This window comes from Haemaphysalis longicornis, unplaced genomic scaffold (genome assembly GCF_048455015.1).
Source record: "Haemaphysalis longicornis isolate Haplotype H1 unplaced genomic scaffold, Haemaphysalis longicornis Haplotype H1 scaffold_9, whole genome shotgun sequence".
Lineage (NCBI taxonomy): Eukaryota > Metazoa > Arthropoda > Arachnida > Ixodida > Ixodidae > Haemaphysalis > Haemaphysalis longicornis.
In genome coordinates this window covers 79,264,257-79,283,276 of record NW_027526460.1, presented here as the reverse complement: position 1 = coordinate 79,283,276, position 19,020 = coordinate 79,264,257, and the positions used below count along the sequence as shown (strand labels likewise).

The 19,020-nt window shown below is 46.9% G+C and overlaps 1 protein-coding gene across 4 annotated transcripts in view; it reads right to left on the bottom strand.

Annotated features, from left to right (window-relative positions):
- Positions 1–1,322: 1,322 nt before the first annotated feature.
- Positions 1,323–19,020, bottom strand: part of LOC144152734 (uncharacterized) — a 66,225-nt gene continuing 48,527 nt past the window's right edge. For all 4 annotated transcript variants that reach the window (XM_077684144.1, XM_077684145.1, XM_077684146.1 and 1 more), the window contains exons 20-26: positions 17,730–17,855; positions 15,514–15,576; positions 13,210–13,272; positions 12,215–12,359; positions 10,620–10,788; positions 9,799–9,933; positions 1,323–4,421 (exon numbers count right to left, since the gene is read on the bottom strand). In XM_077684144.1, the coding sequence (XP_077540270.1) occupies positions 4,317–4,421; positions 9,799–9,933; positions 10,620–10,788; positions 12,215–12,359; positions 13,210–13,272; positions 15,514–15,576; positions 17,730–17,855 (806 nt within the window). In that variant the 3' untranslated portion in view covers positions 1,323–4,316. The remainder of the gene's footprint in view (positions 4,422–9,798; positions 9,934–10,619; positions 10,789–12,214; positions 12,360–13,209; positions 13,273–15,513; positions 15,577–17,729; positions 17,856–19,020) is intronic.

Sequence of the window (19,020 nt, the reverse complement as noted above, 5' to 3'; positions counted from 1 at the left end):
CTGAAGGCCGGGGAGCCGTGCAGTAGCGCAGCCAATTGCGAGCTCGGCACCTCCTGACGTCACACGAAAACGCCACAGAAAATGGGCGAGCGTAAAGAGAGGAGGACAGCATTTTCGAATTGACCCGCCGCGGTGGCTCAGTGGCTAAGGCGTTGCGCTGCTGAGCACGAGGTCGCGGGTTCGATTCCCGGCCGCGGCGGCCGCTTTTCTGATGGAGGCGAAAAGCAAAAACGCCCGTGTGTGCGATATTTCGGCGCACGTTAAAGATCCCCAGGTGGTCAAAATTAATCCGGAGCCCTCCACTACGGCGCGCCTCATCGCCTGCGTTGCGTCGGCGCGTTAAAACCCTACAATCAATCAATCAATCAATCAATCAATCAATCAATCAATCAGCATTTTCGAATTAATTTTTCTACTAAATAAAATCGCGTAAACGCGCCCAGAGTGGTCGAAACATTCCTGGGGACTCCGGGCTACAATTTGCGCTAGTAATCCCGCAATGTTTACATATCACTTCAGTGTCCCTTTAAGGCCATTACTGGAAAAGAAAATTTGTTTAGGGATGAGGTGCAACACACTGGGGATGACCATTATTGGACCAATTTGGACCAGGTTAAAACTACACTGACTCAGCTGGAATAGTTTGTGAGAATAGCCCAGAACACACGAACACTTGTCAATAGTTTTTTCTTCTGCTGATAGTGACAACCTGTATTACCGTATTTTCGTGTGTATACCCGCACCCCCACTTTCCATCGTCGAATAAAAAATGTATCCCCGCGTATTGCCCACATATTTTATACATAACAGGATTCACCAAATCTACTACCAGGCAACATTACACATTTGTTTATGCGAAAGCACTTACCTAGCTGACTACGCAACTAGATGACTTGCTGCATACATTTTTTCAGGTTGGTATATTGTTGAGCTGTGTGTGCAAAATAAGCACTGTCAATGGGATAACAGTGGCTCAGTGGCTATTACTGCTGTTGGGGCATCACGGCCCAATGCGTATTGCGATGAAGCTGCACCAAAGGAAATACCTCGCATATAATCCACACCTCTACTTTACCCCTGAAATTTTTGCATTTTTGGTGCGGGTTATACACGCGAAAATACGGTACTCTAAGCTCTCCGGCACAGCACCCCAACAAATAATAATGTGTGGCAACAGATTAGGCTTAGCTGTCATAAGCCATAAGCTCACTCTACCCTAGTGGACAGGTGAGTGGCTAGATAAGGTTGCACTTCCACGAGCTGAGAAAATTTCACCTGCTTCCCCCATTTTTACTGCTACTTCAGACACCAACGCAACAGTCTCCGTGACACAACTTTATTCAATTCCTTTGTATGCTCCGCTAAAACGCTTTCAACTTCCGTCGGCGCAAAACGAGCTTATCCGTGCAAGTCTTTTACAAGGACAAAACGGACATTTTATATTACAAATAAAGAGGCACCACAGGAAAGAAGCAGAAGAGAACACAAATACTGATCTCACTCTCAAAAAAACGTGCACACAAGCTAAATTCCAAGGGCTTGCCACATCGCAATCACAGGTTAAAAAAAAAAAAAGAACGATCGAAACACACAACAGGTAAGTCAACCTAACACAGACATTGAGGTACTCCGCTTATCTGATGATGAGCATAGAACATAGCAGAACCAAGCAAAAACGGGAGGCCAAAGCAAAGTGAGCGAGATGGCAGGAATTGCCCAGCAAAAGAAAAACAGATCAAATGCACACTTTAACACAACCATAGCAACATCGCAGCTCTCTCGCTCTAGAAAGAGAGACGCTAATTAGGAGAAAAGTTAATTTGCATAAATTAAACAAGAAACAGCGGCAAAGGGATAGCGCACGTAGTAAAAAGGAGTAGCGGACTTTCACAAGAGGAGCTTGCGAGTACGTCTGGCGAAACTCCGGACCTAAGTTGAGGGGAATGATGACAGAGGCATGCACACGGTACAGGACTCGCTGCGGACTTCTCCGGTGACTAACAGAGCCGCCGCCGCTCGGCTAAACTCGCGCGCGGTCGCACTTTTGGCATCCCAGCGAGGTCACCCAGTCTGCCATTGCACATTTCAGCCCAAACTTTACTTCATTTGGGATTCGGCCGCCCCCTAATCACAGTCATTAAGCTACGTTGATGCAAATTGTAAGATCCTGTGGAATCTAATTCCCTTCTCGTTAAACCAAGTGAAAGACTCGAGCGACCGTGACCAATGCTCGCTTAGACAGACCTCCCGTATCTCTTCAATGAATCAGTGCCACTGTAGCAATGGCAGAATGGATGAGCTTGCTGCTGATAAGCCAAGCCAGCGTTATCTGCCACACGGTAATATACACAAACCGCTACACGACATCTATAGAATGGCTCAACCTCCGAGTCCAGGTACGAGCAATGCTGCAGATAAAAAAAAAAAGGTAAACAGTGCTAAAGCTTTGTTATTCTATGTTACACATCCGCGCTTCTTGTATGTGTTTCTGTGTGTGTACGCCGTTTTTTTATTCTCTGTACAAAACCGATAGCGTGGAGAAAAACGATGGCACTTGACAGTCCATTTCTTTTCTAGAAGGTCGATACTATGTACAGGCGGCAAAAAAAAAAGGAAAAAAGAAAAAAATTGTTTCTTATCTACAAGCAAGGTGTCGACCTTTCTCGGAATACAAAAGGGGGAACACTGTACACATAACAAAAAGCTCGGTATTAAGCATTGAAATTAGTCAACGAGCACAGCGGCAGTTGTACTTAAGGATCTGTGATTGGTGAACAAAACCTAACTAGCATCTAGTAGGGTGAAAGGGGAAGGGGCCGGGGGGGGGGGCATAAAAAACTAAGCACAGGGGAACAGTGCTAACCGCTCAAACCAGCATCCATTTCAATGCAGCCAGGTGCTAAACGAGGGCAAAATTAATCGCCACACCCTATTCCTTCACAGCTTCGCACGCTCCACTTTATCCAACACTACCAAGTATTGTAAGGCAAACGTGTGCCTTGTGTGACCCTTTAAGTGCTCGCAGAATGCATTTTGTTTCCGTCAGGTGCACGACAACTTATGACTTGACAGGGACAAGTCTTCACAACACAAAGTTTGAACTATTAACTTATCTGAAGCGTTTGACGCTGACAACTTTGCTCCAGGTGAGATGACTCACTAATTAAGGTAACACCCCCAAGTTGCGGTTCAATAAAATGGCACAAGAAACCACGGGGGTTAGAAAAAAATGTAACACCTCACAAGGCTTGCCAAGCTGTGCAACAAACCAAAACACAGGCAGTGGGCACTAAACAGCAAGGCCAGAACGTCTGCCTGGGCCTCGCTGATCGCTTCTTCCTTATCTGCCTAGGAGTCTCCGAGCCAGTACAAAACTGCGCTAATTAGAATGCACAGCAAGCTATGCACAGTGACTTGCTCCAATGACCGCACTACAGGAATAGCCACTTATCGCCTCTATCGGCTTATCGCTTGCTCAAAAATTGAGCCGAATTCTGAAGTAGTGGCCATGTAGCACACTTCACTTGCGGACAAAGCCGGATTTCTACTTGGCGAACAAGGTCATTCTGCCAAAAGCCTCCTACAAACACTGGCTCCCAACAGGCAACAGTGTGATCGATAAGTGTTTATTGAGTGTCCGCACGCTTCCACGCACACTTCTCAAAAGTAGCCACACTAAGCAAGTGAACCATAAGCCATCCCAAGCACAGATTGCTCCCGACCATCCCCCCCTCCCCCTCCAGAAAATTGCCCATTCACAACACTCGCGTGTGCTTCAATTGTGGTATCAAATTCATTCGACAAAGAAAGAAAAGTAACTGTAAGCAGCCAGCCTTTCCTGCACAGCACTACGCTCTCTGGACGCACAAGTTCCATCACAGTGCGTACACGCGTCACACCGCGCAACTATTCACACAAACGTGCGCAATCGTCAATCGCCGCAAAGGTAGTGCGCAAACGGGAACAAAAAATGGCAAAGGATGACAACCAGTTAGGCCTAACGGGAGGTAAGGTTTGTACTCACAAGGGAAAGGGCAAGAAGCGTCAGCTCGGCAAACACAGGCGGGGGAAAGAGTTCTTTTCTCCACGCTAAACGCACTAGAAGTGAAACACGTCGAAGCTGCCGTGCGGAATCTGTGAAACAAAAACACGTCTTCTTTGACGGCACGCCGACTTCTTCTCTGCTGCGACGCAATGGGTCACAACCGGAAACAACTATAAGACTCTGGTTGGCGGGGAGGCGATGAGGAAGTGGCGGCACGTAGGGTGCTGACGTCGCGAGTAGTCACTCCAAGTCACACGACGCGACCGGCTCTTCACGGAGTGTCGGCCGTGGCCGTGAAGTAGGAGAGGGTTGGGTAGAAGCCCATGAGGATGGCCAGAACGAGGATGCAGAGGGGAATTATGGAGCACGCTGACGTCTGCAAAAAGGGGGAGAGAGAGAAAAAGAATCATTCAAGACCTCCATTATTCTAGTAACTCCACAAATGAAATTCTTAGAACTGAGAAAGCCCGCTAATTAGATTTGATTGTAGGGTTTAAAGGAGTGCTGACACGAAATTCGCGTTACGTTTTTTTTTTGCTGCTATTGGTGCCTACCAGCCCACTAATCGTAGAATGGGACATTAGACGGTCGATCGCAGCGGAAACAACCCTTTACGGCGTCGTTTATTCATGTAATTTTCAGCTTCAACAAAACTAACGTCGAGCGGCCGCCATGACAGGAGGGTGTACGAGACGTCGTCATTCTTATCGCACCACTGCCGGTCTGGATGCGCGAGCGAGCGCACACGCTCGCCCAGACCGGAAAAGTCTTCCCAGGGTGTCTAGCAAATTGCCTAATTCAATTTCCCTGACTTTTCCATGTTTTCCATGACCATTTTTTTAAACGAAATTCCCTGACCTATACAACAGGCGTCATTCTGTAAAGCGGGTCCGTGAAGCATGTAAAAAGCGTAGAAAAAACAGTCTATCACTGGAAAAAAACACATTTGGTGCAGGTGCCCGAATTCTCAAAATGCACTTTGATTAAAGGGACCCTGCAACACTTGTCATCGACTACTAGTAATGTATTTTGGGATAAAGTCTATTGTCCCAGAAATCTCCTCCCGCAAGAATTATGAAAATCCGTTCACAATTAACGAAACTACGCGCGATGAGAAATCGCGCATAATCGTTCCCTCTCAACTCGACCGCGGGCAACGCGACGAAAGCTGCGCACTTTCTCCCGGAGAGGGGGGTGGCTCGCGGCGTTCTCTTCGGCGGCCTTCGATATATCCCATGCCGGGTAGTTTTCTCCTTTTCTCCGCAACGCGGAGGGGCCTATTTCCGGTCTGGTGCCACAAAAAAGCAGGCATGGGTGCCTGCTCGCAAGTGCGCGCTCGGGCTGGTAGGGCGTTTTTGAAGCAATAAACATTTGTAGTCGAGTTGTCCCGTTGAAAGGGAAGTATTGAGCTCATCACTCAAACTCCGCGCGCACTCAAAACACAAAAGAAACGACAAAACTGTGCCTATAGGTTCAGGCATAGAAGAGGTTCGTACACAGCGATGATGACGACGGAAATGGGAGAATCTACCCGCGAGGTTGACCAGTGACAGCCGATCGGGCAGCCATGGCCTATGTGACGTCCCTCAGGCCATGCATAATGAGGACAACTGAAGAGAGAGCAGTTTGTTTTTCCGCGTCTTTCACATCGATTTGCGCGCTCACCGCTTCACGTGCACGTGTAATATTTGGCTCAGGTATTCCTGGCAGTGTAATCTAAACGTTGCGCAGGTTTACTTGCACTGTTCAAAGAGTGTTGTAGGGTCCCTTTAACTTCAGTTTGTTTTGCCAGTTTGAGGTTTGCTTGCCTTCAGTTACGGCTTCGGAGTTTATTTCATCTTGCAGGATAGAAGCTTCAAGTTGCGCTTCAGCAAGCACCGTATGCTTTTTTTCTTGATTGTCCTGGCTCGACATGCAACGTGAACTGCATGGTGTGTTTGTGCACGCAATTCGGGTGCGCCGGCGTTGCGCGCGCGATTTTTTGACGCCCGCGCCGACGATTCGCGCGCGCGGCAGCTTCTGCCTCGCTCAGAAAATGACGCGCGGCAGTGGGAGGAGCCTGACGACTTGCGCCAATGGGGAGCCGCGCGCCTCATGGCGGCAGTTTCGAAGCTGTCGAGACAGCCGGCTGGCTCCGCCAGAGATGTTTAGGCTTACCACCGCGGGCAGGTATTGCATGGGCGCTCTCACTAGCGGCGCGGATGATGTTTTATAGTACCGCTTTCGCCCACATTATAAGCTCCTTTACCTCACAAGCAACTTTGTGCGTGCCTTGTGCGGCATTTTAAAGACCGTTTGGCTCCAAATTAGCTCCAAAGCATGGTGAACAGTGTGTAAGTGAACACCATCCATTTCTTTGTATGGAAATGAATATGAATTTCTAAACCGTTATATCATGTGATAAAGGTGGTGACATGTGTGCGCATGTGCTGGTGTAGGTATATTAGCATGCTCCCTTTTTCAATAAACTAATTGTGAGTCTGCACACGTCCTGTGTCTTCTTTTCCTTGTCCCGTCCGAATGCGCAGTTTTAAGTGTGAATATGAACCAACTAGCCCAACAACATGCTTTGCCCAGCTTCTTCTGTTGACAAACTTTGCCAGACAGTGGCACTTCGCTTTTCAGAAAACCAAAAGAGCACAACTTTGTTGACGCCTGGAAAGGTAGCACTGTTTTGCTTTGCGCAAGTGCGCCATTAAAAAGTGACGGTTTTGCTTTTCAAAATTGCAGAGAGCGAGCTACATGTGGCTCCAAACTCGTCGGCGCTATTCTCCCTTCCTCCACGTGGGCCAGCAACTTGGGCAATGATGGTTGCCTTTATCTTACAGCGATAAAAACTTCCGCTTTTGGGCTGGCGGAGGCATCTTATCGAGAGCAAACATGATGATCGCCACACACCCAGCAAACGCGCGCGCGTGCTGTTCAGCGGTAGTCGGCTAGCTAGCTCAAGCTTTGCCGCGAGTCACCATCCTGACCGAAATTGTCTCACCCCCTGGTGGTGTCACCACTGCGGGGCTGCCACCACAGCACCTGCTGCATGGCCATTTTTGTAAGCAAATACGGCAGCGACCATGCAAGTGCACTGTGGCAGTGAAGCTTACAAAAATGCATTCGAGCCCTTTTTTTGGACACTGTTATTAAGCTCGAATGGGTAGATAAAATGCCAACCGGACTCGCAGTGAATTTTGTTAATGCAAGTTCGCTGTCTAAAAAATTAGAGCCGTTCCACTCAATGTGAAAGCTGTCGGAAGTGCAGAGCAGTGGTTCACCATAACAGGCTGTAGCGCTGTTATTTGCTCACTGCTACCACCCAATGCAATTCAAATTTCCCGCCTTCGCAGTGCTCGTGCGCCCCCTGCCTGAAACTGCGCCAGCGGGAGGAGTACTGTTCTTTTTGTGCTTGCTTTTCCTCCCACACGTGGCGGCCTTGCACTGACACTTTTTTTTGGCTTATTTTCGTAAAAACCAACCTAGCGAGCATCCTAACTAAATGAACGTGGCCGCTGGCGGTTAGTTACGTATATTTTGCCTCAAATGTACCTGCAGTTTTCTTTGTGCTAAACAACGGGGAGATGCATGACAAGCGCCAGCGGTTCACGAGTTTCGAACGGTTATGACTATTTAAACCGCTCAGTTTTGGAGGCCTCTGGGTTACGCCGCGACGACAGCCACTACGACGGAATGCCGTGTGGCTCCACTTGGGTCCAGCGAGCGAGCTACGATGACAAGACAAGCCCCTAAAGTGCTCTGCACTTAAATATTACGTTGCTCAACTATATCAAATACATGGGCTTCTATGGACGTTCCCCGAGGATCCGAAAATAATTCGTTGCCGCGGGAATTCTGTAGTCGTGGGATTTCATTATTGCTAGGTTTTACTGTACAAAGTTTCCTTCACCAGCAGGCCTCGGTCTACTGATCGAACTTTTGGAACATCAGCCGCGCTACCAAAATTATGACCTGAACCCAGATTAACATAGCACATGCCATAATAAGATGACAGCCAACCTTCTACCACACAAATGGTGGCAAAAGGAAGCCACCAAAGAAAAATCCAATGTGCCTCCACTATTATAGGAGTTTGCTAAAGATTGAAAAAAAAAAATGAGGGACATTTATAATGTTCATATTATCAGAGCCACAAATTTACAGTAGGTGCACATTACGGGCATCGCAATAAGAGCATGTCCCTCCGATTTGAGCGTAACGCAAAAACTGTTCACGTACAGTAGAATCTCGATGATACGATTCTGGGTGATACGAATTTCGGGATGATACGAATTTCTGAAAAGTCCCGGCAAAATTGCATTGTTTGCAATGGGAAAAATTTCGGCTGTTACGAACGGACCTGCGCGGCCCGGCGGATGATACGAACGAGCCGGCGAAGCGCCCGACTGCCGAACAAGCAAGTGACGGCTCTCTCTCCCCATTTGTCACTCTTTTTTCTCCAGAAACGGCCGGGCTGTTGTTTTCTGCTCGCAAAAACGCGCCCCGCACGCCCCATGCGCGCCGCGAAACCTCTCGCACGCTGCGCGCGCCGCGGCCGGCGGCGGCAACATGGCGGCGGCTTCGGCCGCGAAGTGGCACGGCCGCTTGAGCGACTGCTTCTAGCCGCTCTTTAAAATGCCGCTCAAGGCAGACACGAAGTTTCTTGTGCAGTAAAGGACCTCATAACGTTGGCGAAAACGGTACTGTAAAACACCATCCGCGCCGCTAGTGAAAGCGCCCATAAAATATCTGCCGGAGTGCTAAGCCTAAACATCTCGGGCGGAGCCAGAGGGCTGTCTCGAGCGTTTCGCAAGTCGTCAGCGTCTTTTTCGGACCGAGGTAGGAGATACCGCGGGCGCGAAATCGTCATTGTGGCCGTGAAAATACAGCGCGCGCAAAGCCGAGGTGAGCGAATCGCGTGCGAAAACGCACCATGCGGTTCACGCTCGACTGTTGCGGCGTGTAGCGAGCTTGGACACCGGGAGTGAGGAGACAAGCGCGAAGCTAGGCGAAGCGTTACGCGCGCCAGAAAGGACTGCTTTGTGACGTGGGGGTTTGAAAAAAGCAGAAAAAAACACGGATTTGTTCACGCGAAAGTAAGAAAAGAAATAAACGAAAACTTTTTTCAGCGCTCAATTTTTTGGTCTGTGTTGGTTCATACGAATTTCGGATGATACGAATATTTTTCGCGGTCCCGCGAGATTCGTATCATCGAGATTCTACTGTATCGCAAAATGCAGCAAGGGCACCAAAACAAAAATGGCAAGGGTCATGGGGAAAGTTAAAGCACAAACAGTGATGCTCTTTCTGCCCTACAGGAGATACAGCGCCAAAAAGCTCATTCTGGGCTCGTGACAGTGTGTGGTGACAACGCCCCAGCTTAAGAATGCTATGAGCTTGGCTTAAATGCCTGCTCATGCTATAGCCCTCCTGATGAACACTGCCACTTCTGTTCTGATGACTGCGTTGTTCCGCCATGCCATACAGAACGCTAAAAACATGCTATACAGACCCCTAAATAACCAGAAGGTCCTCTGCTCATTCCCATGCCCACAGTAAATATGTTCTGAATGAACTATACGAATACTCCTTGTATGAAGGTAGAAGCTCTTTTCTGTAATGTGCCCCCTTTTAGACAAACAATTACTGCCCTGTTCCACACATGCAGTTGCCTCGTCGCTCAACAAACTCCCTCGACAACCCTTCCACTGTTTCCACCTGCCCCCAGTGTCGCAGTAGGCCGAGCGAACAACGCGCACACGTACCGTCTTGGACTGGTAGAGCAGCAGCTGGCGCTCTTCGTCGACGGCCCTGAGCTCCTGCTGCAGCTGGGCCTTCTCCAGGGCGCAGGCAGAGTACTTCTCCTTCAGCAGGGCCAGCTCCTCCACAGACTCCTGCAGCTGCGTGCGGGGAAGGGAAAACGAACAAGTCCTCACTTTTGAGTCTCCTTTTGCGCTTCGAAGGCGAGAAAGCCTGGTTGTTATCAAAGAGTCGGTTACTGCCTCTTTCTTCGCTTTCATTTCTTTGTCTTTTGACCAAAATTACTCCGACAGGCTGGTGCCACTTCGAGTGACAGCTTCCCCACATCCAGCTCTCCTGCGTGTTCACCTTTCGCGCAGAACACATCAAGCCAATTCTTGTTCCATTCTGGCAGGATGGCAGGTTAGCGCACTGGTAACGCATTCAGATCCCGCTCTGGCAACCAAGGTTCAAATCCCACACGAACCGAAATTTGTTTTTAACAGCACAATGTCTGTTCGCGATACCTGTCACACCAGGCGAAGGTACCCTGCTGGGCGGACAGATGGCATCCCCACCACGATGGCTGTCCAGCGTGCCTTTTGACGGCTGTCCAGTGCGCCGAGGTACCAAAAACTACCAAACCTCCGTGGGACAGCATCGAGGACGCCCATACCATGGCGACTAGCACTGTTTGTAGTGCCAGTCGCCGCAGTATGTATGTGGAGGTGGCTATTAGAGTGCCAAGGTCGCCGAAAACAACCGACGTAGTCAAACGAAAGGTTGCCGTGCACGATCGTGAGGGGCCATTCTTCACCGGCCGTGCAGCATCACTCTCTCCACCCACCTGGTGCCTGGTGTTCTGGGCCTCTTGCTGCAACTGGTCCAGCTGGTCCGGCCAGTCGTCCCCGTGGTCACCCGGCTTGGACGAGGGCGCGGACCGGACCCCCAGCTCCCCACAGCTGTCCCGCAGCCGCTGGCACTCCGTGAGCAGCTTGGCATTCTCCTCTCGCTGCCTGCAGTCAGAGGAGGACAACCAAGCATTTCATACGGGTTGAGAGGGCATGAAGGTCCAGCTGAACGCCCGAGACACCTTGCCTCCCGCTCACACAGTCAAAAGGCTTCGTAATATCGTCGTTTTGAGACACTGCTTTGCAATCCACCTGAATGCTTTCTTTCAAATGCAGAGTTTGCACAGGCTTCAACAGCAAAAAATTCAAGGGTTTTCAAGCACTTTCAAGGACCAGAGAATACATTGTCAAGGACCTCATCTAATTTTTTTTTATCTGGGATTATTCCTACTACAAATTTTTCAGCACAATGCAAAAATTGTCAGCGGACCAATACCTAAGAACATAAGGCACTCAAGTACAACATCAGGTACTCATTAAAGGAACTACTAACTCCAGTCTTCGTGTTGGTATGGCAGCCTCTCCAATCAACCAAATGTCAAATGTTCTCGCAATTCCCGCTTCATTTTTGTACGTGTCCTTGCTCATTTACAGCCTCCGAAAGGTGCACTTCCCAGGTTTGACAAACTTCAACTATGTCCCCGTTAAACACAACAGGAGCCTATGAGGCGCAGCCAAAGAAGCAATGAGCGAGTGTCCACAGGCTACAACAGAACAAAGACGCTAGTTAGCAGAACCCGGATTTCATTGGATTGTATCGTGACATGGATTGGATTGAGAAGTTCCTGCTCCCAATGCTGCCGCAACCGCAGCTCTAGGTGCAGGAATCCGCTGCCTATCCGCTGAATGTGTTGTAATTTTGTATACTGCACTGCAACTTAAAATCAATGACAAACAAATTATATTCGTGTGGAAAAGAAAGAGGCACTGATTATGATCGTGAAAAAAGCCAAGGGTTTTCGAGAACCGCTAAAAAAAATGAAGACCGCTAAATATCTCCGCTATTTGTTCTCAGTTTGCGATAAAACTGGTATCGTTATCGGGACAAAGAAAATCTTGTATTCTGTCTTTACGGCTGCTTTAAAGGGGCCGAGAAGAGATTTCAAAGGCGTACCATAAATTTCAGAAGCAATGAATTGTGAAAATTTTGCGGATTTATGTTCTTAGAAGGTTGTTCAAGCAGACAAAATTATTCAAACACAAATTTGTTTTCTCTTCACAACCCCTTTAAGATCCAGCTCTAATATTTTTCAGGTACTACATTCTTTGGTACTTATGGTACTTGTAGACTGCAAAAAAAAAGAGAGAGAGAGAGAGAGAGAGAGAGAGAGAGAGAGAGAGAGAGAGAGAGAGAGAGAGAGAGAGAGAGAGAGAGAGAGAGAGAGAGAGAGAGAGAGAGAGAGAGAGAGAGAGAGAGAGAGAGAGAGAGAGAGAGAGAGAGAGAGAGAGAGAGAGAACTGCCTTTTCGACGAATGTTCAGTTTTAAACAACAGTGACCCCCTAGAAGACAGTCAAAAGGTTCAGCGCTCACTTCGAGGCCTCGTCTTCGGCTGTGTGGAGGCGAGTGCGCAGCGCCTCGCACTCTTCCTGCAGGGCCTCCTGGGCCTGGTCAGGAACTGAGGACCGCTCCACGTTGGCGCGGTTGCGGAGCTCTTCCGTCAGGCTCCGAACTTTCTCTGCGGGCGTCCAACAGCACACGCAAGGTTTCGTTTCAAAAATGCAACCAAAAATTAGCTACAGAAAGATTACGTCACAATTCCATTTCAATGCATCGGACAAAAGAAAACCTTAATAGGCTAGCTCGAAGCTAAACAACAGCCCTTCGCCACAAAGGACACTATCATACTTATTATTATGACATATTGACGTAATAACTAAATTCTAGAAATGTGTTACAAGGAATGGCTACCCAGTGAAAGAAACCATGCTGAGGTTTAATGCACACAAAAATCTTTTGATCATGGCAAGAGACCACCGTAAGACCATTTCACAGAGTAAGCAAGAACAAAGAAACCGTACTCGAGAGCACAGTGCGTTAGCCGAACAGATAAGCAAAGCTAGTATCCATCTATGCTAACATTAATTCGATATTGCACAATGCTAGCCAGAAGGCACGATTACAGTATTAGCCTATCATTATACGCCCTCAAAGTCGGAGACAGCACTCTTACAAAGGACCACATAGACAATCCTTGTATTTGAAACAACCAGCCTTTGATAGCTCACTGGACTACATCTTGGCCCCCAAAAATATGGCCTACATGCACACACAAAAAAAGAAAGAAAGAAAAGGGGAGAAAAAGAGAAGAAAAGGAATCGAATACTGATGATGCTAACTTGGGACACTTGTGACACTATCATTCCTTGCCGAAACCCAAAGGCGCAGATGCTTGCACCACTTTTCATGCCCTTGAAGTCAAGTACCGCACAAAAATATGCTGTAGAGCTTTCTGCCTTCAATAGAGTGGAAAGTGCAGAAAGAGAAGGCCGTACAGATTCCTTGCCGTACAGAAAAGGCACACTCACTCCTCAGGTGCTCCGCCTCCGTCTGGTGCTGTTTGGCGCTATTCTGGGCCTCGTGAAGTTGCTCTGGAGAATTTTTTAAAGAAGAGGGGGAAGGCGTTAAAGAAACGCATGGGGGTTCACAATAGTGCACATCTAAACGAGGGCACTGTACTCCATGTTGCAGTGTATCCATATGATTTACGCTTGTTTAAAAACAAGAGGGGACTACAAAAAACACCCCCCACAGATGTGACCCCAACAAAATAGAGTCAATTGCACATTCAGGTATCTTTTGACTTCTCCAGTGTTGATAGGAAATGTCGTGTGAGGCTAAGAAAACTGTTCAAATGCCAGACCGAACACATAATAGTTGAGGATGTTCACAGTTAACTTTGTCAGCGCTTCAAATGTGCGCAACAAATTTAAAAGAACTAGCTTCTGGTAGCTTAAAAGTCATATTCTAACTGAAAAAAATATATATATATTGAAGAGCTTTCAAAATTTGCGCTGCAACACCTCCGGTGACGTAATACAGGGAAACAATCTGTATTTTCCAGTACTATGAATCCTGCTGAGTGCAATAACAGAACGTGCTGTTGGGCGAGTTGGTACATACTTAAATGGAAGGTTTAGCGCAAAAAAGACGAGGACGGTGGCAAGCGGGACAGGCGCTACTAACAACTGAGTTTATTTCGAAAAGCACAAACATATAAATAGCAGGCATGCACTGAAGAAAAAGAAAGGAAAGGGAAAACATTACACATCACGGTCATCTGGCGAACATCAGAAAAAAGTTTGTAGAAATGCACTTTCCTTATCATATATAGAAAGTGACGGTACACTTACGCACATGGGCCCTTTTCTTTTTATGAAAAAAGCCTCGGCAACCTCACGTGCGGTAGCATCTCTGCTCCTTTCGATTATTTTTGTTTTGTCCAGATTGGGTTTACAGATTGGGTTTACAGAATCACAATCTTTACAATGTTGTGGCAAGTGCGAACCAGTTCCATTTTTTATCGACAAGGCATGTTCTCTGAGGCGGTCATTAATGCACACAACCTTAAGAAGGTCGCTTCCAAGTACAGTATACCGGTTGTGTTTTCAGCGCCCTTGAAACTCGCCACGCTGTGCTCAAGAATAGCGCCAGAGATGAAACGCAAAAAATGCGAGAAGAAGCATGCCACGACGTTTATTAAGTGTGCCATTGGTGTTGTGTACGAGATTCCTCTGATTTGTGGTAAAGTGTACATCGGCCAAACCGGCCGATGCATTAATGACCGCCTCAGAGAACATGCCTTGTCGATAAAAAATGGAACTGGTTCGCACTTGCCACAACATTGTAAATATTGTGATTCTGTAAACCCAATCTGTAAACCCAATCTGGACAAAACAAAAATAATCGAAAGGAGCAGAGATGCTACCGCACGTGAGGTTGCCGAGGCTTTTTTCATAAAAAGAAAAGGGCCCATGTGCGTAAGTGTACCGTCACTTTCTATATATGATAAGGAAAGTGCATTTCTACAAACTTTTTTTCTGATGTTCGCCAGATGACCGTGATGTGTAATGTTTTCCCTTTCCTTTCTTTTTCTTCAGTGCATGCCTGCTATTTATATGTTTGTGCTTTTTGAAATAAACTCAGTTGTTAGTAGCGCCTGTCCCGTTTGCCACTGTCCTCGTCTTTTTTGCGCTAAACCTTCCATTTGAATGCAATAACAGAATCGGTTTTTTGATCTACTGCTTCAAACTAATTTTGCAGCTCATTAAACTTTAGTGTTTGAGATGGGCATTCAAAATAGTTCCTTGCCACTGGTGCCACCAAAGTTCAATGAGCTGCAAAATTAGCTCCAAGCGGTGCATCAAAACACAGATTCTTTTATTGCACTCAGCAGGGTTCATAGTACTCACAAATACAAAGATTACAGTTTTATGACTACCACTGCTTTGTTTTAAGCGGGGAGCCATATCCCCCCTTAAAACAAACTTGTCTCAGGCAGGCATACTAAAGCCCACAACGCACAAAAATTTCCACAATGGGGAAACCAACACCACTACCTACTGCTACTAAATAACAGGCTCATTAATCTCTTTCTAGCATTGGCTGAAGCAACCATACACACTCCTCCCCCGCTCCCCAGTAAAAAAAAAGATGCTGATAAAGACGGCCCACCATTGTAATAACACCACCACCACAATCAGATTCAGTTTTAATGCTGAAAGGAATGAAAAGACAAAGGACGAGACAAGCAGGAAGGGAGAACGTCCGACAAAAAAGCACGCAGCTTAATAGAAACAGCAGGAAAAGCAAAAATGGCAAACCAAACATACTCTTGACAGCCTCGGACGCAGCCTCAGTCCGACTCCGGGCTTTCCTCTCCTCCTCAAGCAGATCTGTGGTCGCACCGCAGTTGCGAGAAAACGAAACGAAAAGAAGCGAAACTCAAGGGGCGGGAGGGACAAAGCGGGGTACCCAAGGAAGGGCTGGTGGCAAGGAGCAGTTGCTCCATTAGCGGACTTCACTAGGAGAAATACCACAGTGGCAAAAGTGACAGACACACACACAGCTTTCAGATACAGCTAGAGCTTTTGGAACCAGATACAGAATAAATTAATCGGTTTCAGAGAAGAAGAAAGAAATAAAACAATAAAAGCACACAAGCCAAGTTCGACCACCTCCGACATGTTCACATGGCTTACCGAAACTTTAGCTGAATTTCCGCACCACACAAAGCTGTTCAACATTTGAAGTGCCTCCCCTTTTCCACCAATTTTCTGTGTGGCAAAGTTTCCTTCAGGGATTCTCCATGTTTTCTATTCGTCACTGCCTTGAGAATGCCAGATATCCCCCGTGTTTGAACCATTTCCCACAAGAGCCAGATGCAATAAACCGATGCGCTAAAACTCAAGTCTGCCTTGCTCAAAGGCTGTCAGAAACTGAGCTAGTAGGCAGATGCACACTCTCTGCAACACAAACTTCTGAAATGCTGGAGGACACAAGAATCTGCTTGGTGCTGCCATCCACTATATCACTTGATGTCTGATTGGGAAGTATATGATGCAGTCACTAAGCTCATAGATCATTCTGGCTTGATTGGCACTGTTCCAATTGCACTGCACATTCCTCAAAAGAACTGCATTTGAGCATGAGTCCAGGCTGAGCCATTTCTGCAGCAATTTATTTATGCTGCCCACAGTCAACCACACAGGTCTTGTATCTGTGAGACTGCTTCTTCACTGTCAGCTCCCTGTCATTTTAAGTTTTGCTCCACAAAAACTGCATTCAGTATGCTAAACCTAGTGTCCCCTTTGTCTATAAAATATCAAGAGAGTTTGACGTTGTACCTGCTTTCATAGCTAGCTCTGTGGTTCAGGGTTTGTTCACACCTGTTCCTGCCGCAGATTCTCGTAAATGTAGCAATACAGGCACATCGGCAGTCAAGTTTACACTGCCTTACACTCCTGCACTCTTCCTAGCTGTTTTGTAACTATCGTTTTGTTATTATTTTATATCCCACTGTCCTCTACTCCGCCACTCGCAAACACTGGTCAATAAACAATTGAGCCCCTGTCATCGCTGGGCATCAGTGAAAAATGCATTTTTTGGTGGAGTACGGTGCTTGCGGTATTCACGTAGTACCTTTGAAATAAACAGTTTGTTTTTGTACTTTCTCATTGTTATTTGTGTACATTTGTATCTCACTGACAAGTATTATGCCATTAAATCTGTGCACACTTGTTTTGTTCAATTCCGAGATATTTTGTCTGGCCTGCACTTGTTCCCTGCTTTTGCTGTATCCCTTTTTGCTTTGTCCTTACTAGCAATTTCTTTTAATTTTTTTTCTCTCTGCTGAGTCTTTTGCTGACACTGTCTGCCGTGCTTGGCTGTCTTATCTATGAAGCGAAGAACATGTTTCCTTCTCATTTTTTTGCATGCCGCACAGGCTATCTTACTTGATAGGGGTAGCGTTTCACCCTGTCATTACTATACTAGAATGTTCTGTGATCACCAGTGTTCTCAATCTAATTTAATGGTTAGGGAAAGAGTTACATGGAAAGATAAACGCTCGCAGGGCAAATGTGGCATTCATTCTGCCGATGATCATCTGTGCACGTCACTCTGTTGACGGCTTCTGTGACGCTCGTGCATTTTTAAAGTTCCTTGTGGAGCACAAGTTCGCTCCAATAAACCTTAAAGATGCCTGTATCATCCTTGGCTATGTGACAATATCAATTAATAGAGTAATTGATAATGAGGTTTAATGCACAGACACTACACAGGCAATGAGGTGCACCATAGTGGAGTGCTCTGGATTAATTTAGACCACCCGGGGATCTTTAACGCGCGCCCAAATCTCGAACAGACAGGTGTTTTCGCTTTTCACATCCATCAGAAAAGCGGCCTCTGTGGCCAGGAATTGAACCCTTAACCTTGGCCTCGTGGCAATATTAACATGACTGCACCCTACTCCTTAAAAGTAATAGAAACTGAAACACATTTCCCCCAAACACAAACGCCCTCTTGCCATCACGTGGCACCGACTCACTCTGGAGGCTACTGAGCTCCTCTTGGTCCAGCCTCCGGTGCCGCTCGTTGTCGGTCAACTGCTGGCGCTGGGCGTTGAACTGCTCTCGCAGCTCGCACAGCGCGTGCTCCGACTGAGATAGCTCCCCTGCACAAAAGCAAAGTATTTAGAATGCTACAACCCCACCTCCAGGATTTACGCCGCTTTTCTAAAAACAACAGCACGGCACGGGATCCTTGATTGAATTGACGATTTGCCACATGTCACAGAGCATGAATAATGGACAAACACATCACAGCCCCCGACAAGAATAGAACGATTCTTGAATGCAAACATGAATGAACAATAGATGTCACTCAAACAGATTTAGGGGAAATCCCCAAGGTGGAATAGGTTTCTGCGAAGGAAAGTTTGGCATCCACCTAAATGCAGCCATACTTCATTTCATTTCATTTCATTTATTCATCCTTAAGGGCCCGGAGGCATTACATAAGGCTACAAAAGAAAGCTATACAGCTTTCTCGTAAACTCCGCAGTTGAAGAAAAATTCGTCCTGGTCCAGGATTTGAACCTGGGACCACCGCTTAACCGGAGAAGTCGCTCTACCAACTGAGCTGACCAGGAGGCTAGTCGTTTGTAGCGTGAGAGCGAATCGATCAACAACTCGAAAGAAAGGACAAGTGTTAATCGACCAGATTTTGGGGAAATCCCCAAGGTGGAGTAAGTTTCTGCGAAGTAAAGTTTGGCATCTACCTAAATTTTTCTTCAACTGCGAAGTTTCCGAAAAAGCTGTACAGCTTTCCTTTGTAGCCATATGGCTGCATTTAGGTGGATGCCAAACTTTCCTTCGCAGATGTGTTACTATACGTGCGTGGTAGGCATAGGTCACCAAAGCTGCTTCCATCTTGATGGTTGCTGGTAGGTTTCAGTTGTAACAGTTTCGAAAGAAACTTGGTCTATTAGTTGTGCCCGTGTTGCAAGAGAGAGTTATGCGAGCAAAAGCATCAAGAATTTTTCAGATTCTACAAGGACATTGCAAAACTGTACCTGAAGAGTACCCCATTATTCACAATTCGCACATCGTACGGCAATGCATTATCGACTTGTTGAGCCAAACTCGAATTGTAATGTTAGAAATCCCTAACACGCATACTGTCAACGTTAAGCCTAACCTCAATTCACCCACATTTGCCAAGCGCGCCTCACACCGAGAGGAGAAGGCAAGTGCCATTTTAATTATAAACCCTCCCGCAAGCGAGCAGCCAATATATTTGAAAATTTGGGAAGTAATCCTGATCTTGTAGTCACAATT